This window comes from Hyposmocoma kahamanoa, unplaced genomic scaffold (genome assembly GCF_003589595.1).
Source record: "Hyposmocoma kahamanoa isolate Upper Pololo Valley unplaced genomic scaffold, ASM358959v1 157, whole genome shotgun sequence".
NCBI lineage: Eukaryota > Metazoa > Arthropoda > Insecta > Lepidoptera > Cosmopterigidae > Hyposmocoma > Hyposmocoma kahamanoa.
Window position 1 is genome coordinate 1,982,134 of NW_020653561.1, and position 22,368 is coordinate 2,004,501.

At 35.8% G+C, this 22,368-nt stretch overlaps 3 protein-coding genes across 3 annotated transcripts; 1 reads left to right on the forward strand and 2 right to left on the reverse strand.

The window, feature by feature from the left end:
- LOC113240569 (carboxypeptidase B-like) lies at positions 1-7,162 on the reverse strand. Its single transcript, XM_026477904.1, has 6 exons — positions 7,019-7,162; positions 6,723-6,932; positions 1,334-1,436; positions 1,068-1,190; positions 806-994; positions 1-694 (listed from the first exon to the last, which is right to left on the reverse strand). The coding sequence occupies exons 1-6, from the start codon at positions 7,102-7,104 to the stop codon at positions 89-91; spliced, it is 1,317 nt and encodes a 438-aa protein (XP_026333689.1). The 5' UTR covers positions 7,105-7,162; the 3' UTR covers positions 1-88.
- A 1,313-nt stretch (positions 7,163-8,475) lies between these two features.
- On the reverse strand, positions 8,476-10,820 carry LOC113240572 (carboxypeptidase B-like). The gene is made up of 6 exons (XM_026477907.1): positions 10,724-10,820; positions 10,401-10,610; positions 9,808-9,910; positions 9,487-9,609; positions 9,229-9,417; positions 8,476-9,120 (listed from the first exon to the last, which is right to left on the reverse strand). The coding sequence occupies exons 1-6, from the start codon at positions 10,792-10,794 to the stop codon at positions 8,500-8,502; spliced, it is 1,317 nt and encodes a 438-aa protein (XP_026333692.1). The 5' UTR covers positions 10,795-10,820; the 3' UTR covers positions 8,476-8,499.
- A 3,195-nt stretch (positions 10,821-14,015) lies between these two features.
- On the forward strand, positions 14,016-18,616 carry LOC113240571 (carboxypeptidase B-like). Its single transcript, XM_026477906.1, has 5 exons — positions 14,016-14,095; positions 15,912-16,121; positions 17,044-17,149; positions 17,293-17,604; positions 17,758-18,616. The coding sequence occupies exons 1-5, from the start codon at positions 14,028-14,030 to the stop codon at positions 18,364-18,366; spliced, it is 1,305 nt and encodes a 434-aa protein (XP_026333691.1). The 5' UTR covers positions 14,016-14,027; the 3' UTR covers positions 18,367-18,616.
- Positions 18,617-22,368: the final 3,752 nt, after the last annotated feature.

Consider the following 22,368-nt stretch of genomic DNA (forward strand, 5'->3'; position numbering starts at 1 on the left):
TAAAGAGATAAAAGTGCATTTGTGCAGTTATTTAAATACGTTTATTAGAGATATTTAAAATATTTTCATATCCTCATTGTAGTATGGTTTATTTTTCAGCTATTTGACGGTAGAATGCGGTTGCTGCTTGTCTAGCTCCAGCCTTAAGGCCTTCCCATGTTTCATATGCAGCTTGTTCAATAAAATCTGGGTCCACCAAAAATCCATTCAGACCACTTTGACCTCTGTACGATGGCAATTCATAAGTGTACGCCAACGATGCTCCGGCTAATTGTGCCCAGTCTGAAGAACCACCTGAAGCCCGATATAAGATCGCCACAATGTTACCAACTACATAATTAGGTTTCTCAGCCCACTTAACTTCGTCAATAGCTTGGGCCATTGCAACTCCGACAACATGAAGAATAAGCCCGTTAGGAGGAAGCTGTCCATTTCCAAAACCGTATAGAATCATACTGCCATGGCTGTGAATGTCAATGTACAGTGCAAGGCGGCTCATGTATGGGCGAAGAATTTCTCTAATGTTGATAGTCTCGGGTTCTGAGAAGGCACTTGGGCCGTGATAAGTATCAGAACACACGTTGCTACTTGAAGCAGTTCCCCAGAAAGCATCAAAATTTCTGTTAAGGTCGACCCCCACACAGGTGTCTCCTGGCAATAAACCAACACGACGATTTTTTCTCCAGAAGCGAGTCTGTGGAATATAACGTTTCTCAGTTTGTTACGTAAAAACGCGTGTTTAAATTCCATGATATTATATATTACGGTATAAACTATATTTCTATATAATGTATAAAATACGTACGTCAGTATGACTCCACTCGTAACCGTCGGGATTGACAATGGGCATAATGATCCAGTCGATATTGTCAACCAAGTCTCTTTCAGTAACATCGATGACGAGCTTCTCTATAGCGTACAGTGTAGACGGCAGGGTAATCCACTCACGGGCGTGAAGAAGGGATTGGAGCATTACTACAGGTTTCGTATCATTCTGAAAATTAAAAAAAAATATAGATTAGACCTAACATTCATTCAATAAAATGTTGTATTGCGATTTAAATTACCTGAAAATGACTGGTGGAAATTTTTAGGTATTTAATATCACGTCCTTGGACACTTCTTCCAGCGGATTCAACTCTGACATAGTGTGGGAATCGGGTACCCAATTCTTCGAGATATGCATCGACCTGAAACAACATCAGATTGCTGTGATTTATATAATTTCAAATAATTAAAAATGCAACACTAGTAATATCTGTCTTAAATCAGATGACATTAAGAACTTTGGAAAATTTATTATATTATTGGAATAATCTCCCACAGTACTCACTACTTCATATCTGTGAATAGTCTCAAAATCGAGACCAAAGGTAGATCTCTCGTTTTTTTGTTTTGCAGCGGCAGCCAACCTTTCTTCTTCTAATTCCAAACTCCTATAAAAAATAATTTTATTATTTACTTTATTTGTAACAACGATCACGATGCGATATATATTTATTTTCGACAGACATTTCATAGTGTTCAAGGTTTGCTTACATGATTTATGAGAAGTTAATACTACTAACTATACATCTGAAGAAGTTTTATTGAAAATGTAGTGCGATTGAGTATAATTAAAAATAAAATATTTAATAAAGTCTTGTATGTGTTGATAGGTTATTTTCTACTGATTCCAAGATACTAGAAAAAAAAAAAATTCCGGCTTTCATAAAAACAATTAAATAAATAAAATAAAAAGATGTTTATTTCTCCACAAAACTTAAAGAACACAATACTTAAAAATAGAATAGAAAAAAAAAACAATTGAGTGATGTGGACAAAAAGGTTAAAGACTCAGCATTGCTGATTTTCAGTCTTCACCTGGCTAGCTGTTCGCTTTCTGCACCAAGCTAATATGAGTTCTAATTTAAGCTAATAGGAGTGTACACTAAGTAATAACCTGCCTTTAGTAAAAACTAGTAATAAGTTGAAATTTAATGGCTGTCCAATATTTTTCATACATTTAACCAAAAATTTAAAATTTTGTGCTGCTAGGAGTTTTAATTGGGGACCAGTTGTTACTAGATTTTTGTACAGATAGGAGCCATTGCTTACATCGGTTTTTAAAAGTAAACAACGTTTTAGCGGTTTTTACTGGAGATGGAAGGTCATTCCAGCACTTACTCGCTGCGAAACGAAAGCTGCCCCTGTACAAAGTTAAACGAGGGAGAGTCAATAACTGAAGATGCGGGTACCGCATATATCAGACATTACGACTGTGTAACTGATCACTCCAGTTGAGTTTTTGGGCCAGATACTTAGGAGTTGACCCCTCAAGGTATACACCAGACCGTTTAATTTTAAAATATATCTATTTCTCATATTTAATAAATTATAGGTATTTAAAAAGGGTGTAATATGAGATCAGGGTGGTACCTTGAAACAATACCTAATGCAGACGTTCTGAACCTTCTGAATTTTATCGGCAGTTTTTTTTTGTAAGACGTGGCCAATATACCACATCTAAGTAATCCAATATTGATAATACTAGCGAATTTGTTAACCTCACCCTAACAACTTCACTGATGAATGGCCTTAATTTGTAAAAGTGCTTCAACGAAGCGTAACATTTCCCTATTTTGGACTCAACATGTTTTTCAAAACTTAGTGAACCATCAAGCAACAGACCTAGGTTCCTAACTGTAGGAGCCTCAATGATCCGCTCACCTTTTACCATCACCACGGGATTAGCTGTTCTAAGTATCTCTATTTGTTTACGAGTACCCAATATAGTATAAGAACATTTTTAAGCATTAAGGAGAAGATGGTTTTTATGCGACCATTGCACTATCTTATCGAGATCCTGATTGAGTAAATTGACGGCACAATCAATAGCAGTTCTAGACAAATCCGCATGAAATTGTGAGTCTTCTGCGTACATATGAACAGATCCAAATGTAATATATTTATGGAGATCAGAAGTATAAATTGAATAAAGAGTCGGGCCCAGAATTGTACCTTGAACCACCCCTCTATTTACTTCCATCGAAGTAGATAAGATCTTCCTACCATTTAGATCTATACCCTCTGTTACCTGAGCTCACTTATTGAAGTAGCTCTCAAATCAAGAGCAAGCCACACTGTCACAACCATAATATTTTAGTTTGCTGACTAATATATGTCTCAAATACTAACTGATACTAGTATTTGATTATACTAATATATGTCTGAAATACTGACTAATATATGTCTGTTTATACAATCAAAAGCACGGCTATAATCCAACAGAACAAGAACAGATGCACGATTTTCATTTGCAGCCGCTAATATATCGTCGACAACATGCAACAAAGCAGTGGTGGTCGAAGGACCAGTATTAATGAAAGATTTGTTAACGATATTAGGACCACTCAAATGAGCAGGTAATGTGGACTGATTTTTATTTCCCAGTACCCGATTCACTTCCTTCTACATTTGTCGAGGATTTTTGATGGAACATTTAATTCTATTGGAAAAATAAAATTGCTTCTCATTTTTTGTTATGCTGTTCACCATATTGCACAAAGATTTATATTGTTGTCTATCAGCTTCATTATTAGATTTTTTAGCACGTTTGCAAGCTTTGTCCCTATCCAACATCATTGCTTTCACACTATCTGTTATCCACGGCGAAGGGGGTGACTTAAATACCTTCGTTCTTTCTGGTACAAAATGGTCGAATAGACCCAGTATCAAGGAACGAAAGCATTGTACCATACCATCAACATTTTCGTGTGTCATCACAAGATCCCAAGGAGTTTTAGACGATGCAAACTGATACGTGTTTATGTCAAATTGTTTGAAGGGCCTATAAGTTACAGTCCTGATAGGGTGATTAGGAACCTTCATGGGAAACTGCGCCAGTACAAATGCATGATCGCTCAAGTCATCGTTATGAAAAATCGAACAATATTTAGGCTTTACAGTACGACTACAGCAAATCACATCAGGGGTTGGGTGTCCGTGAAGTAGATGTAATTCTTGTAGCGTCAACCACCACCTGTTGTAGGTAAAAATTATCTAGTAACTTAAGAAATATGAGCTAAGTTGTTTTCCCCCTTTATTCAACAAGTTTGTATTTACATCGCCAACAAGAAAAACATAATCAAATTTTGGGGTAATGATTGACAGAGCATCAGTCAAATAGTTCAGGAAATTATCAAAATTATATTTTGGTGGACGGTACACAACACCAACTGCCAATTTGTATTTATTAAATTTGAATTGATACCACAATCGCTCAAGGTTGCTTGAAGGAATTGGAATCTCTTTAATACTGAGATGATCACGTACATAGAAGCAGATGCCTCCACCCTCTCGCTTCTTGCCTGTGTTTCTCGGTCTATGAACCAAGCGATATCCCTCTATATTATAATATTTGGATTCTGACTTCTTTTTTAAGACGAGTTTCGGTCACTCCAAGTACATCCGGCTTCTGCGTCTCCATAATCTTTAAAAGCTCATCTCTGCCTGTATTTGGCGATTGAGCATTCAAATTAGCAACACTAAATTCTTTTACTTTACCTAACATTAATGTTTTTCATGTGCATTGTTATGAATATAAAAAGTTTCGTTCTAGAGAAATAAGTTTTTATATACACGGACAACCAATTGTTACAATACTTAAACAAATATATTGATATGTATTTTTCGTTAACATCATGAATTACAGCAATGCTCAAGTAGGTTATGAGATTATTGTGTAATGCACCCAAAACAAATAGTAAGAGCAATAAATAAAAGTAAAAGCAAATAAAAATAAGATATACAAGCATGGCGAAGTACAATAAAATATACAATAAGTTTAATGGTTATGATAAATATATTTACATTTGCGGTCATTTTAAATTATTCAAGCAATCAATCGACATTACTTGAACAGGAGTAGCATTCTCTGTTTTGCGCACATAAACTCGCCCATGCTTTACCCAGACATAAGCATATGATTTCTGCTTAGCAATTTTTCGAGCTTCAGCATGTAGCTTCTTGACTTAGGGTGCGTAATGTTCTACTACATAAATTTTACTTTCACTTCCACGAATGCCCAAGCATGAAGCGTTGAAAGTCTTAGATGAATGTTCTTTGTTGTAATTCTTGAATGCAGAAACTATGTTGTACCGCAAGTATTGTGATTTGGACCGTGGTAAGAATGTTCCTCGGGTGATCCTTTGACGGTACCAAGCGCGCCACCCGACGTACAATACAAATATCTTGCTCAGTTATTGATACACCCACTGCTACACAGAGATTCTTAACTAACTGAATTAGATTTTCCTGCTTAAGCTCGGGAACAGCATGAATTTCAAAATCACAACTACGAGAAGCGTTTTCTAACGTACAAAGCCGCCCACTGATTTCAATTAGCTGCCTTGTAAGGTTTGAATTTTCACTTTCAAGCGTTGTTATTAGTTTATTCGTTACTTCTAGCTTATTTTTTACATGAGTCTGCTCAGCTGCCAAAAAGTCAGTAGTACGGGTAAAATGAACTTTCAACTGATCGATCGCTTCATTAAAGTCTTTTTTATTTTTTTCGGTGATCGATTGCTCTATTTTACAAAGTTTTGTATCCAAAAGTGAGCTGAAGTCTTCAAAGAAAATTCTGTAGTCATTAGATTTATGTTTCTTTAATGGTTGCTTTAACGTTTCTTTAGTATAATTATTTTCATATTCCTCCTTTTGAGTAATTCTTCCTCGAATTGGCGTATCGTCGTTACGCGTCTGACGAGTAACATTCTGGCAACTTAAACATTTCCATGTGACTTTTAGCTGTTCACCGTGTTCTTTAAAGTCAGCCGAAGTGACATTTTGACAAGATTAATGATGTCTCCGTGTACATTGATTACATTCTAACCAATCATTATACAAAATTTTTCCTTTGCAGTCGAAACAGATCATTGCGAAAGAGTTTAAATGCTGCCTCTGGTGTGTTAGCCGTATTAGTCCAAGGTAGCGCCGCCGCTGCTAACGCTTTATACAATGATAGGCAAATTCACGTCCAAGCGATCAAGCTCTGTGGCATAACGGGGAAGTGGCCGACTCCGGCGCCGCCGACTCGGGTGCAAATCGCACCGCAAGAAGGCAAAACTTTTCAAATCAAAAATTGGTGTGCAACTCACGGAGCTCCCCAAGATGTCACCACCAGCGCAGCCGCGACAGTAAACTCCTCCCAAATGTCAACCGTCCATGTACGTCAGCACCCGGACGAGAGGTCCGACACCAGGAGCTATGGCCGCCAGCTTCTATGGCGAACTTCGCAAGATGGACAAGGAGGGTCCGAGGTCTGTAGAAATCGTGCGAGCGAAATGCCACGATAAACCGAAGATGGCCGCTGCCGTCAACGGCAGGTTCCTCAAGCGAAACAAGGAGGGTCCGATAAAATCACTCGCGAGTTAGAAAGGTTGAAATTCAAAAAAATCAAAAATATTTAAAAACAACAGCAACGCACACACCAAAACACGTCCGACTCTAACTAGGTGCAGCGAGCGAATCCCCTTATTAGAAATTAAGTAAATGCACCGTGAAAGTTGATGAAGATGTTTTCGTACTGATGTCTTAATGATTAAGTTTGAGTGCGTGACTTAATTAGTATTACAATTTGTAAATTTCGCTTCTGACATAGAAGAGCATTTTGTTATCAGATATTTTTAGATTTGGCACAAAATCTTGTCTCCTATATTTTAAGAAGTCAAAGTTGTACTTACTCTCTAATGTTTTCTGTAAGAATGGAGTACGCAACGCCAGCATCATGAAGTGCATCCAGAAATTGCTGCTTGTCTTCTTTGGAAACGAGAATCTGACCAGGTTGACCAGGCTTTGCATACGTCCAAATGTCAATTGGAATTTGGTATCCTAGTTCATTGACTAACTCTGCTTGCTGTACATCTTTCACGACAATGTTATATAGTGTATGCCTGAAAGCAAAATACAGAAATAATAGATATAACAGACAATAAAATGGTACAAAACGATTATGAAAAAGCCGAATAACACCTCTTACCCGTCATAAAATTCGTGTTTGGCCAACACAGCAAAAAAAGACAGACACAAAATAAAAATTGTTTTATACATTTTGGTACTAAGCATTTGCTTGGCCAACGAAATATAAATAAAAATTAAAGCAAACAGCCATTGTGTTATATTTAATCCAAATTTAAGGTTATCGGTTTTGGTAATTTCAAAAGATAATACTTTTATCAAAATCGGTGATTGAGTGGGAGTTAAGTCTTTAAAATCTAAAACACGTGACCTCGGCATAATAATTATGTATATTAAAAATTACGTTTAGTATCAAGATGATGTGATCCATCAATTGAACAATACTCTAAAAACGACTACTACCGATTCAGTATCTCTTATAACTAAAGCTGTATGATCATGTAGGAATCTAACTACTAATGTGTTAATTTCGAATTTATTTCAAATTAATATTGAGTCTGCAATTTTAATATTTCAGTATATTTGTATTGATGTTCAATAACTGAACATAAAAAGTTTAAAATCGTTGTTTCTGTAGTAAGTGGTAGTGAATGAGGTATCCTCTTATGTATGTATTTAATTAAAAAGATTCTCGTCTCTACATGCTACAGTGTAGCCAGAGAGAAATATTTACAAGGTAAAGGTTGAAAACCAGCAAATTGCTGAGGATTTTACCTTTTTTTCAATACAGCTTTAAATATTATAAGCGATAAATTTTTATGTATAAGTTTTTAGAGCGAGCAAAATTTATTCTTTTGTAACATAATTAATGTGTAGGGGCCAATACTACGCTATAGTATTGACGCCTAATTGGTTAAATTGATCGATGATAAAAGTATTAAGTTTATTAATAAAGTAAGAAGATACAAGGCTCGTTGAGGATGTGTATCTCTTACGTTGTTGTTACATTCAGACATATGAATGTTCGTTAAACACTCAAGATGTCTAGATGAAGTGAATGCTCGTTTGACACTAAAATTACTTGCCTACTTATGTGCCCATGCAATGTATGTAAGCCACGGACAGTAGGCCACGGACAGTAGGGCACAAAGTATAGCGCAAGGTAAGCGGAAGAAAAATGTGCGGTTGTAAACCGTGCATAATGTATGAAGCCACAAAAATCGAATTAGGTACTAAAACGTAATGGCGTTTATTACCTACGTTTAGAGATTATGTGTCATTGCTATCATAATCGTCACAAAGATATTATAGGCATTAGCTTTGAGGATTATATGTTATGAATAACGGAAAACGATTCGCGAATGAATTTATCACTAGATACATACATTATTTTTCGAACTTTGTCCTTCCTTACTGCAAAATTGTTTTCATCTTTTGAATTATTTTCAAATTTTAGCGAGTAACATTTTATAAAAACAGAATTATGCAAATTATGGAAAAACTTTATAATTTTTAAACGCAGCCTTATTAATAAAAAAAAGCACGTAAAATTTTGAACAGATTCCATAAAATAATTATTTTTAACGATACATTTTTCGTCTATTAACGTAGTATTGCTTCTTTTTCAGCCACTCGATTGTAGAATTTATTTGTTGCTTGTCTAACTCCAGCCTTAATACCTTCCCAAGTTTCATATCCAGCCTGTACAATAAAATCTGGGTCAACCAAAAATCCATTCACACCACTTTGACCTCTGTACGATGGCAATTCATAAGTGTACGATAGCGTTGCTCCAGCTATTTGTACCCAATCCGAAGAAAAACCCGAAGCTGGATATAAAACCGCAGCAAAATTGCCAACTCTGTAATTAGGTTTCTCAACCCACTTAACTTGATCAATAGCTTGGGCCATTGCAACTCCGACAACATGAAGTTCAAGGCCATTGGGAGCAAGCTCTCCGTTCCCAAAACCGTACAGAATCATACTGCCATGACTGTGAATGTCCATGTACATTTCAAGGCGGTCACTGTGTTCAAGAATAATATCTCTAATAATGGCAGTCTCAGGTTCTGAAAAGGCGCTTGTGCCATGGAACGTGTTAGAACAAACGTCGTCACTAGAGTTATTTCCCCAAAAAACGTCAAAGTTTCTGTTAGGGTCGACTCCCACACAACTGTCTCCTGGCAATAAACCATTACGACGATTTTTTCTCCAAAAGCGAGCCTGTGAAATATTGCATTTGTAAGTTTGTTACTAAAAAAAAGTGTGTTTAAATTCCACAATATTATGTTCTACATAACTATATTTCAATATAATATGTAAAATACGTACGTCAGTATGACTCCACTCATAACCGTCGGGATTGGCAATGGGCAAAATTATCCAGTCGATGTTGTCAACCAAGTCCCTTTCAGTTATATCAATGACGAGCTTCTCAATAGCGTACAGTGTAGCTGGCAGGGTAATCCACTCACGGGCGTGAAGAAGGGATTGGAGCATAATTACAGGTTTCGTATTATTCTGAAAACATAAAGCAGGGATTAGACCTAATATGCAATGAATAACATTTTGTATTGCGATTTGCATTACCTGAAAATGAGTGGTGGAAATTTTTAGATACTTAATATCACGTCCTTCGAAACTATTTCCAGCGGATTCAACCGTGACAAAGTGTGGGAATCGGATACTCAATTCTGTGAGATACGCGTCGACCTGAAATAACATCAGATTAATTTAAAGTATATCCAGAATTAAGTACAGTGTTGTGACTTATGCTACTTTGTAAATAATTAAAAATGCAACAATAGTAGTATCTGCATTAAATCAGATGTTTTTCTATTAAGCGCTTTCTGTCTATGAAGAGATTTGAAAATATATTATATTATTGGAATAATCTTCCACAGTACTCACTACTTCATATCTGTGAATAGTGTCAAAATCGAGACCAAAGGAAGATCTCTCGCTTTTTCGTTTTGCAGCAGCAGCCAACCTTTCTTTTTCCAATTCCAAACTCCTGTAAAAATAATTTAATTTATTATATTTGCCATGTTTAGTATCACAATAACCACACTGCGGTTATATTTATCTTCTAGGGACAACTCATAGTGGTTTAAGTGAAGTTAATACTACTAAATACACATATGACATAGGGAAATGTTTTTAGTACAAATTTAAGTGTGACAAAGCACAGTTAAAATTAAAATATTAATCAAGTCTTCTATATTTTGAAAGAATTTGAAGAAAAGAACTTCAAGTTCGAGTCTCTTGAAAATAATCAAGTATTCGTACTCCTGATGATGTTTTCGTACTGATATTTCATAATGATAATTTAGGTTATTTCACACGATTAGTTTTACAATAAGTAAAACATTTGTAAGCTTCGATTCTGCTAGAGAAAAATACTTCTTTATGCTAATTGTACTATTCAGCATATTTTACAATACAATAAAATAAGTATCTTTAATCATTTTTTCAATATCTTAAAAAGTCAAAGCGTTACTTACTCTCTAATATTGTCTGTAAGAATAGAGTATTCAATGTCCGCATTCTCAACTACATCCAGAAATTTCTGCTCAGTTTCTTTGGAGACAAAAACCTGACCAGGACGACCGGGCATTGCGTACATCCAAATATCAATTGGAATTTGTTTTTCTAGTCCATTGACTAGCTTTGCTTGTTCTACATCTTTCACGACGATGTTATACAATGTATGCCTGAAATTTAAATACAAGACACCTTGAATTGTCTGCGCCAATAGTTGTAACATTGTTTTGTATCATATTTGGTACAAAACAAAATTTCCAAACATGTTGAAAACCAGTCTTACCCTTCATAAATTTCGTATTTAGCCAACACAGCAAGAAAAGATAGACACAAAACAAAAACAGTATTATACATTTTGTCTAGGTAGCTCTTTGTAGGACCTACGACAGAGAACTGAAAGTGCAAGTAATCATCCTGGTTTATATTCAATACTTACTTTGGAATTATCTCCATTTTTTTACCTATACTAGATAGTTGTAATGCGTTAAATCCCTTAAAGAATACTATAAATAATAATTTTATTAAAAGCTGTAAATATTAATTAATGTTATACCTAAGTAGCCGTCTTTTAAATCTACAAACGAGGCTTTATACGTGCAAACGATAGTGCTACAAGATGCAGTGAAAAGCCTGAACTTTTCACTACATCTTGTATTTAGAAGCACGCAGAAGAGGCTTATGTCACTAGATGTCTGCTCATACTATCATATTACATCCGATTGTTGTGTAATTTATTCTGTTCCAAATGGTGTAGTACCATTTTGTGAACTTAAGTTCTCCCTTAAACTCTATAAGGATAATATTATTTATAAGCAGGCCAGAATTCAACCGTATACTTATTGCCATTTTAATTTGATTGTTGTTTTGATGTTTGCTGGCAACAGCAATCTGGACAACTTTACCTTTCACTTGTTTCGATATAGTACAAGGTGTCTCAAAAGAAATTTTATATTTGTTTAGCTTACTGCGTGAACGCAGCGTATCTGAGGGGTGCGGGGGTTATGTCAATCGGTAGCTTGGCTCTTGGGAATTCAGTCGCTATTGAGCGTTTCTCGGGAGCAGACCGCGCGTTGTGCGTGCGAGAGTTTTACAAGAACGGTGATTCGGCAACTGTCGCGCGTAGAAAATTCTGCAGTATTCGAGGTTTTCGCCACTTAAATGATGCGCCAAGCCTTCCTCTCATTCGACATTGGGTTAAAAAGTTTGAAGAGACTGGAACAACGCTGGATAAATCAAAATCAGGGCGACCTAGGTCATCAAGAACGGTAGAAAACGTGGAGAGTGTTAATCAGTCTGTTCGTGACGACCCGAACCTTTCAATTCGGAAGCGCGCGAGTGCTTTAAATGTGCATAGATCATCATTACATCGCATTATGCACAAAGATCTAAAGCTGCACCCCTACAAAATTCAATTGGTGCAAGAATTAAAGCCCCAAGATGCCAGTCAGAGGCTTAATTTCGTAAATCAGGTGATTGAGCGATTTTCAACGTTTACCAACATTTTGTTTTCGGATGAAGCTCATTTTCATCTTAATGGCCACGTAAATAAGCAAAACTGCCGCTACTGGAGTTTAACGAATCCGAAACGCAAACATCAGAAACCCCTACACTCGCCTGAAGTGACCGTATGGGCTGCCATGTCGGCGCGAGGAATTATCGGCCCTTACTTTTTTGAAGACGAAATGGGGCGTGCAGTTACAGTGAATTCAGAGCGTTATGTGGAGATGTTAGACAACTTCTTGGTACCTGAACTTCAAAACTTTCCTGGCTATAACCAAAGAACATGGTTTCAACAGGACGGAGCAACTTCACACACGTCCAATATGTCTCTGCCACGTGTTCGTGAAATTTTCTCAGGAAAATTGATCTCCCGGAGAGGTGACATAAATTGGCCTCCACGTAGCCCAGATTTAACCCCTATGGACTTTTTGCTATGGGGTTATCTTAAATCTAAAGTTTACGCCAATAAACCGACTTCACTGGCGCATTTGAAAGAAAATATCCGTCACGAAATGGCAGCCATACCTGACTCCACCTGTCGAGCAGTCACAAGTAATTTTACTGTTCGATTAAATGAGTGCCAACAACGCGAGGGTTTACATTTAGACGATATTATTTTTAAGAAATAAATTCCCAAAAAGTGTATTTTAACAATAAATAAACATTTTTTATATATACCGCTTCTTTTTTTTTTAATCAATCCACTAAATATAAAATTTCTTTTGAGACACCCTGTAGTTTTTCCCATAAGCCTTACTTTGTATTCGTAGACTTATATTTCTGTATGTCCTTAGAAATGTAAATAACTTTTTTCTAAACATGCTCGGAAATGTTTGCATTACTTTTACAAAACGAACACGGAAAGTTTGTCATTAATTAAGGACCATGCGTTTACTTGCCGGCCAAGACCTGTAAAGTGAGTATAAAATCCACTACTGCCTACTTCTCTATTAAATCTGCTTACTAATTTTCTGTTTCTTTTTTTGTTTTTTTTTTTATATAAAATAAGTTCGAAGAATGATAACGAAAAAAAACATTTATGGATACACAATAAACCACGTCGTCGGAAGCTCGGAAAACTACTATTAAATAATAATAATATAATAACGTACACACTCATAGCCCCGCACTAGGGAAACCCAGTGTCGCAGGTGCCATGGACACACACATAGACAACCACAAATTACACCCAAACTCACGAGAGAAATAAGTGTAGGTCATACAAATATTTCTCCCGGACCGGGAATCGAACCTGGGACCTCTGCGTGGCAGTCACGGCCACGGAGGCAGTTAATGACGTTAACGGAGCATTAAATGTGCCTGGAAAAATTGTGTCTAATTAATATTAGACACAATTTTTCTTTTAATTTTAATGAATATTTTTTTTAGTTTCTTTATTATACATCTTCTCTTTACTCTTCTATTATTTCCTCGCATTGTTTGAGAAAAGCGCTATTTAAACCTCGCCGGGAATGGGAACGCTTGACTCGTATTAATATACAAGGACTTGCTAGCTCGGCCTTGTAACTCATGCTCGTCCTGTAGTCCCTTAAGTACTTCCTCTGGCCTCTGCAATCATGTACTGTATTATATTCATTCGCAACATAATATATATATTATATAATTTGTTGTATAAAACGAAGAGCGTTAATAAATCATGGGAAAACATTATTTCTCTATTGGGAATCCCTGGAACGTACGTAACGTACCCTATGACTTTATTTCTAAGTTTCGTACATTTGCGAATGTTTCGTAGCAATACCTGTAGCCAATAGTGAAACCTGCATGTCGAAGAATGTTCACAATCCTTGGAAACCTGGGAAGTTACCGACTCGTGTTGGGCTAGCTTCTATGACATAAACACTATTAATGGTGATATACAGTCAGACTAGGTATTGAAGCTTACATTTTAATGAATATTATATCTGCTTCCATAGATTATGGAACGAAGGGTATTTACGTCTTTATCTGATTCTAGTTGATATATTTTCATTGGTTTGTTTAACTGATTATATTGCTTATCTGTGCATTTATCTACTCGTATATTACACGAGTGTTGTGATTTTTGACACAGATACACTGTCATCATGAGGATTTTTGTAGTAACGTTTCTTTTCTTCTCGGCGGTTTCTGCCAAACACGAACAATATGCTGGGTAAGTCAATTCAACACTTTCAGAAAAAAAATATTTAATAGTTTATATTCTTTGCTTCAGAGACATACCGTTGTAAGTCCGTTCCTTTACATTTTTTAAATTTAGTGTAATCTTCTGTATGAAATTATTTTTCCCGCATCTAAATTGCGTATATCAGTTTAAATACTTTTACACAAAGACCTGTACGAAGCGCGAAAAATTGCTTTATTAAAAAATATACACATATTTAATGCAATTATAGGTCCGAAAAAAATAATTACATTTCCAATATGTAGCAATCACGAAAACCTAAAAACACGATAGGTATTAAAATCTGTAATTATATAAAGTCTAACATAAAACCGAATCCAAGAATTGTTGCGACGTATTTTATAGTAACTTGAATGTATTAAGATGCCATACAATAAAAGGAATCATTTTGTACGCAATTGTTTAGTACAAGACGAGAAAAGGTAAGGTATTTACTAATAGAGAGTGAGAGGATAAGGAACAAAAGAGTGAAGACACAAGTTCGAGGAGTTGAAAGCATATCTTGAGGACCAGAATGAAATGTAAGTAGTATAAGTGTGCGTAAAAGAAATGCAGACGAATATGAATAAAGACAGGAGAATATGTGAAGTAGAAGAGGCTGTAAATGAGAAGAAACACGTACTATCAGCAAACTCTACTTATTACCACATTTCTGCAGCTAGCAACGGTGGCCAGTAGCGGTGATTTTCACCTTGCAAATTCTTGTCATCCAATAGCGTTTAAAGGCTAGATCATCATATTAAAAAATCATGGTCAACAAAATTAAGGAAGAAGCTAGTACAATCTCTGTTTTGAATTGTATTACACACTAGTACCACAATCTAAAGGACCTAGAAAAAAAGATCAAAGAGATGTAATTGACAAGTTATATTTAATAAGAATTGCAGTGACTGCATTGGATTACACAAATTCATTCCTATATATTCGTACATATTGTGACTCTATGAAATAATTTAATATGTATTTGCTCGCCTACATAATTATTATCCATAATATTGCGAGCTACACTCGCAACGCGATGAAGGTACTATTACCAAGACATCTCCAATCCTAGTCTAAATATCGGGATTATTAAATAGTTTCACTGCATTGATTCCCGTTTCGGAATATTACAAATTTGTCTGTTCTGGAACATCATGGTTATGGTATATCACAGTTTGTTGCTTTTGAGATACAAATAACATTCTTGAGGGACCAGATAACCTGCGACGAATTTGAAAATGGCCCCTGTAATATATTTCTTCTTTTAGTATCGATGGCATGCACTGTAAATTATAAACTTGTCATCATCGTGGTGAAAGGATTTGCCAATCGGCGTAGGGTAGACGCCGATTGATGACCAGGGTGCGCCAGATGTATAGAAAAGATAAATGGTACGTCGTGCGGGGAGACTAAAAATAAAAAAATACATATTCATCGCAATAAACAATTTATGTTTTTAGATTAATTTATGAATACGCAATTAATTGTGTTACTGAATTATCGCATGGCAAAAACTTCAGAAAATTATTATTCTTTGTGTATCTTTTGATAGTTATTATATTCCGGAAGCCTCATATAAAAATTAACCATCTTCTTCTTTATCCCTCCATTTCTTTTGGGGTCTCAATCAAAGTCGTCTTTCTCGGTTTCGGTTTCCAGTGACAGGATTTTCTTGGTTATAATGTCTGTCATCCCTACGCATTACATTACATAAAAATAACCATGAATATTTAAACGTACATCGCAGTCATTAAAGATTCAGAAAATGATTTATATTGAACTAAAGAATATTGTGTGTTGGCAGTTGGAAGTCCTACTACGTAGGGCCATCAACTACAGCAGAGTTGAAATTAGTCGGCGTCCTAAAAGCTCAATATGACTTGGACTTCATAAGCAATCCCGCTGTTGGTCGTGAGGGAGTGGTGGTGCTCAGTCCTGATCTGCAAGAACCAGTTACTAAGGCCCTGAATGATGCTGGTATCAGCCATAGAGTTCACGTTGAGGATCTAAAAACGTAAGTCTTTATATTTCCAAAAAATAACCGACACGATCTGGTGAGACTTCCGCGGTACCTTGTTAATTATATGACATTCTTTTAAGGGTCAGTAATTAGTATCTATATGCTAATATGCGAATACTGTCTACCTAAACATTTTTTACAATAATATAATCAAATGTAAAATTTTTGTACGTAAAATGTGAAAAAGGTCCAAACATTAAAAGTTCTTGGTTTACATCATAACGATATTATTGTATTAAGGTTGGCATGACGTATTGGTTTGCATAGTTTTGACAGTAATATTAATGTTACAGCACGGTTCTCCAAAATTGTGACTACACCAAAATATCTTTTAAGTTCGACAAGGTATCGTATCTTTCCAGGAATTGTTGTATCTAATGAAAACGTTAAAGAACTCAAATCAATTATTAAGCCATTGCTATTTTACTATAAGAAGATAAATTCATTAAATATACATTAGCGTTTTTATTACTATTTATTAAACGATAAATCAAAGATTAGGGTTAGATACGCGACTTAATAATATAAGAATATAAACATATCGGATTGGGATATTTGTTGCGTTGTCATTGCTTACGTGTCTTTATTTATTTTGGATGGATTTTTTATTTGATCAAGCCAAAAGCGCTGACGTAATATCCTGATCACCATCTATTTAAGAGCCAGGCTCCTGTCGGTGTAGTGTCCTCCGCTCCTCACGGCTCATAGTGAACTCCTTGACCTCGTAGCTGCTAACTTTAATGTCCGTCCTTGGCCTTTATTTATTTATTCCGCTCCATTCTTGGTCTTCCTCTCTTTATTTTTCCTTCAATAATAGTTCTCACAAATTTGACCTTCCCTATCCCTTTTTAAAGCTTTTTTATTTAATAATATCCTAATAAGCTGGTAATAATAAACATTGTACTTAACTGTTCAGAGCTTTTGACGTCGACGATGAGAACATCGAGAGACAAGCAAGAGTGACATTAGCCAGAAACGGAGGAAAACGTATGCCCTACGACAACTACCAAGAAATAGAAGTAGTAAGTACAGTTTGTTGAACGAGTATTAGACACCATAAGATAAGATTAATTACCAGTCGCATTTAGCCATATGTAAATTTAATTTTGGTTAAAACGTTAAAAATTATTTTAAAATAGTTTAACTGAGTAAATTTAATTTATAGATTGACAATTATCTCGAGGAGATAGCCGAAAAATACCCTGAAACAGTAACTTTGGTCAACCCAGCAAACTCATACGAAGGACGCCCAATCCAATACCTGAAGATTTCTACTACAAACTTTGAGGATGAGAGCAAACCTGTAATTTTTATTGATGGTGGTATTCATAGTAGAGAATGGATCAGTCCACCAACTGTTACTTGGGCTATCCATAAATTGGTTGAAAATGTGACAGAGCCAGATTTGTTGGAAAAATTCGACTTTATATTGCTGCCGGTTGTCAATCCCGATGGATACAAATTCTCATTTACTACGGTAAGCTGAACGTAATAATTAGATTTTTTTTATTGTATGTGTTCGTCCTATTTGTTGTATATTTACTTCATGAAAACGATCTTTAAAATTTTATTTATCATACTAGCATTGACATTGATGTGACTTTGACAATGATATTCTTAAAATTTTCAGACCCGTTTGTGGCGTAAGACGCGCTCAACTGACCAATCCCAAATTAGCCCAATGTGCCCAGGAGTAGACGGGAACCGCAATTTTGATTTCTTCTGGAATACCGTAGGCACTAGCTCCATTGCTTGTGCGGACAATTACGGTGGCAGCAGAGCTTTTTCGGAAATTGAGACCAGAGTCGTCAGGGATATACTCCATGAGCACCTTGAACGAACAGCTTTATACTTGACAATGCACAGCTTTGGTAGCATGATTTTGTACGCTTGGGGTCACAACGGAACTTTGTCAAACAACGCTCTCAATCTTCACATGGTAGGCGTCGGCATGGCAGAAGCTATTGACGAACTTTCCCTTCCACACTTCCCACGTTACCGTGTTGGTAACTCTTTTTTGGTACTTAATTATGGCGCTTCAGGGGCATCAGAAGATTATGCTCACGCTATTGGCATACCTCTGGCATACACTTACGAGCTGCCAGGTTTATCCATAGGCTTACAAGGCTTTATTCTGGACCCACGATATATTGAACAAGTTTGCAAAGAGACTTGGGAGGGTCTCGTAGCCGGTATAAGAATGGCAGGTGAACTTTATGATGGTGTCATTGATCCTTGATTAATGTATTATTATTTCTGGAATTAGTTAAGTACCTCCAAAATCGTTTCTAATTAGTAAAAATTGTAATCATGGAATAAGGGATGAATGAATCTTTACAATTAGTTTTATACTGTTTATTTTTTTATTAGGTGTACAAAACAGTTTATATTCACTCCTTAACAAAACCTTAATCATTATTACTAGTTCTACTCTAGAATGTAAATCTAAACATGTCCATACAGCATGACCAATCATAGAGTAAACAATTTTGTTACAATATATTAATAAAACTTTGTTGTTGAATTAAATATTTTGAATTGCATGATTTCTCGAGTGAAATTATCGACAGATCCTTTTTAAGTTGTCCCTTCACTACACGTTCGTCGCAAACGCGAATAGAATACTCTGAATTGGAAATTGATCCCGCAGTGCGCCTAACTTTCTTCCAAGAATGATGAGAAAATTCCAATTAGGGACAAACTTTAGTTTATACGCGCCGTGGACCACGGAACAGTATGTAAATCTACTGGATTATCAATGCACAACTTTGAACTAATATTGTTTTTGAAGTCTGTTTAACAAAGTTTATATCATAGAAGTTTCCAGCTTTACACACATCGTTGCAAATGGGGATTTTATAAGGGCATATAAGGTATAATTTATAAACGTAATTACAGTAAGAAATATTTTGAAAATCAATCAATCTAGTAGTGTATTTTGGCGGACTGAACTCATAATGAAGTCATACGTAAGCTGAAGGGGTATTGGGCCAGTCATGTCAGCAAGAGAGCTGATGAACAATGCAGGCTTTTCTGTACTGACGATCTTGTTAAAGTAAGTTTAGTGTAGGGTGCCCTGCGGCAAGATGGATGGACGACCTGAAGAAGGTGGCTGAAGGAGATTGGATGCAAGCGACACATGCTCCAGGGGAGGTTTTTCAATAATAATAATCCTTTATTGACAAGTATATTAAATACAAATTACAATTATACATATAAAGAAACATAACCAACAAAATAATGGTTATAAAATAAAAATAAAATATAATGCAATCCGCTTATAACATTGTAGCAATAAGACTGTCATTTCTTATTTCCATCACGTTGCACGAAAATCCAGTATTTAAAAAATGGAATTGTGTATGTGGTCACAGAGAATACGGAGAATCCTGTTGTCAGACGCACGGAGACGGCTCCAAAAGCTGACGACGCGAGACTTTATTATTGCGAAAAAATCAGGTATTCCGGCCTTGGCGAACATGCTCGATGCGTTGCTGATTCATTAGAATGCGATATGCATCGTACCGCAGTATATACTATACTCTAATACAATATCCATATAGCTATATACTGCACTCTAACGGTGCTCCACACGCGTTTCGACTACCTACTCCAGAGTTGACATCGATAGAACCATAAACAATATGCTCTAAATAAAGTCACTCTGACATCACTACTACACCGCACGACCATGTTGCACCAAATGGCTAGAACCCTACGTTCTCGTTCAGTTTTATGCCGTCATCATCAACTAGACTCTCTGTTAGCACATGTCCAGGGTATTTCAACTTATTCACCCTTTCCGCTATCGCACCATCTAAAAACACACGTGGAACGTTCGGAGGACCCCTTCCGGCCTTTAGAGAACATCAGTTGCGTCTTCAGGACATTATATTTCAAGCCGTAGTTATGAGCGTACTGCTCATACAGTGCCAGTAGCTTTTTTACGTCCAGCAGTGGATACGTATAAGCTGATATAACGACAATGAATTATAAAATGAAAAATATACAATAATTATATAATAAACAATTCATTAATATTGTTGTCATTACATTACGTATTAAATATCATCCTTCATCAAGGATCGTCATAAGTTGATAACAAATACAAGAAACAGGAGGAAATAGTGCAAAAGAGTGTCAATGCGGTATAAATTAAAATAAAACAGAAAATACTCAATAGCCTCAGGTCCATAAATTCATTTACAGAGTATAAGGTCTTTCAGCAGGAGTCTAAATGTTTCGTCAGATGGTTCAAGTCAGAGTAGCAGGTAGACGCTCACAGTAAGTAAGTCTGATGACAGGCGGGTTTTTCTCTGTAAGTGTCATACGTCGTAGTAAGTATTAGAAAATATAATGTAGATTGAATGAATTTAGAGGATTTCTTTCGTAGCAACATTCCAGAAGATTTCAAATTCAAAGATACTCGTATTAGATGGATTAAAGAGATTAATAACAATTAACTCTTTCTTGCAATCCATAACAATGCAATAAAGTGATTACCGTAAATACCTTATATTTTAATAGGACTCCTAAAAGAGAAAGTTAAAATATGAGAAGAACAACGTCTCATCAGTATTCCGCTACGCTCTCGCCCAAACAGGGTAGGGATCATTAATTCAGGCCCAAACATGTTGCTTTGTAGATTTTCACCTTGAAAATGAGGACAGCCGATATATTACGGAGATTTCTGGGAATTTTACTATGCATCAACTGGCCGTTGTACATTAATAAACAGAGACTTATTTACCTCACTATTGTACATGTAAATAAAATATAGAAGCGTCGGTTACTGCAGAAGTCGACGCTCTTCTTACGGATACCTCACGTTTTGTACTTTTGGCAGTATACCAACTTGAGTAGTTAAGGCAATTACGTACAATTTTGTAGTAGTGACACGTGTTCATCTGTGATGTTGGCTAGTAATGTAGAAAACCGGTATCAACACAGTAAAGGTGAACAAAGTTTTATACAGCACACATAAAAAATAATAGCCAATTCCAACTTATGTTTTATAAGTATACGAGAGTGGTTTGATAAGTAAATGTATCGACTTCACCTAACTTTTTCATTTCTATTCTTTCTAATTTCGCGCTAGTTTTAACCTGGATGAAAAAAAAATTTTTACGTACAGAGAAGTTGACGTCAGTTGTATTGTAAGGAATTCTAAATTAAAAAATAAAAATTGATTACGAAAAAAGTTTTTAATTAACCTTAAAATCAACCCGCCCTCGTAGTTCTTTCAAAGCTGCTGCGTGTTGTTGGGTTTCCTTGATTTTTTAACCGACTTCAAAAAAGGAGGAGGTTCTCAATTCGACTGTATGTTCTTTTTTTTTGTATGTATGTTACGCGATAACTCCGGTATTTGTGAACCGATTTTCATGATTCTTTTTTTGTTGGAAAGGGGGTACTTCCATAGTAGTCCCATTTCATTTTGAAGAAAATTATCAACCTTTAAGGGTGGCTGTTCACGCATGAAGATTCATTTTTATAAATAGCGCCTAACTTTAATTTAGGAGCAATTACTTTTAGCAATTATTTACTTGATTTTGCTATTTCTCCAATTCAAGGCGTTTTTCTCTCGATATACTTTGAGTAGTATACTTTGTCGTAGTGAGAACCTATTTTTATTATCTCCAGTATCAAGTCCTGTATAGTGGCTAACTAGGGGATATTTCAATGAAACTTAGCAAATAGACGTAATTCCACGTGCGTTTGAGGTCGATTTGTTTAGTACTCTGTACTGAGATTATGTTCTCCTTATCAGATATAACAAATGACAGCTGCTAATCGTCGCCTTACTTTCTCAAACTCGTATCTTCACATCACATTCCCTTGATACACACTGTCTTTTTTATCTATTCTTAAAGTAATACATCCAAATTAACTTGATAAGAATTTTAAAATAAATAGAAAGTTTTGCTATCTCCTGAATAAATTACTCTTTATAAGATACGAGTTTGAGAAAGTAAGGCATGTCAAAATAATGTAGCTATGTTTATAGTATAGTGGTTCATGTGATTCAATGAATAAAAAGAAACTTAAAATACTATTAATATGCTTACGTAACCTGCTTGTGAAAGATTTCGTCCAGGGAAGTATTGCCACCTTATGTCTCTATACCCCCAAGCCGCAATGTGAGCTCGTGGAATTAGAAAGAAAGAAAGAAGAAAGAAAATACATTTATTTGTTTACCACAATTACACCACAAAAGACAAAAGACAAAAAAGAGAAATCGGAA

Bases quoted from the DNA above. Each gene is read 5' to 3' on its own strand.
- LOC113240571 (XM_026477906.1), top strand. From the start codon at position 14,028: ATGAGGATTTTTGTAGTAACGTTTCTTTTCTTCTCGGCGGTTTCTGCC. The intron at 16,122-17,043 runs GTAAGTCTTTAT...TTAACTGTTCAG, and splicing joins CACGTTGAGGATCTAAAAAC to AGCTTTTGACGTCGACGATG. The intron at 17,605-17,757 runs GTAAGCTGAACG...TAAAATTTTCAG, and splicing joins ACAAATTCTCATTTACTACG to ACCCGTTTGTGGCGTAAGAC.
- LOC113240572 (XM_026477907.1), bottom strand. From the start codon at position 10,794: ATGTATAATACTGTTTTTGTTTTGTGTCTATCTTTTCTTGCTGTGTTG. The intron at 9,610-9,807 runs GTGAGTACTGTG...ATGTTATTTCAG, and splicing joins CTATTCACAGATATGAAGTA to GTCGACGCGTATCTCACAGA. The intron at 9,121-9,228 runs GTACGTATTTTA...AATATTTCACAG, and splicing joins ATGAGTGGAGTCATACTGAC to GCTCGCTTTTGGAGAAAAAA.
- LOC113240569 (XM_026477904.1), bottom strand. From the start codon at position 7,104: ATGCTTAGTACCAAAATGTATAAAACAATTTTTATTTTGTGTCTGTCT. The intron at 1,191-1,333 runs GTGAGTACTGTG...ATGTTGTTTCAG, and splicing joins CTATTCACAGATATGAAGTA to GTCGATGCATATCTCGAAGA. The intron at 995-1,067 runs GTAATTTAAATC...TTTAATTTTCAG, and splicing joins TTTCCACCAGTCATTTTCAG to AATGATACGAAACCTGTAGT.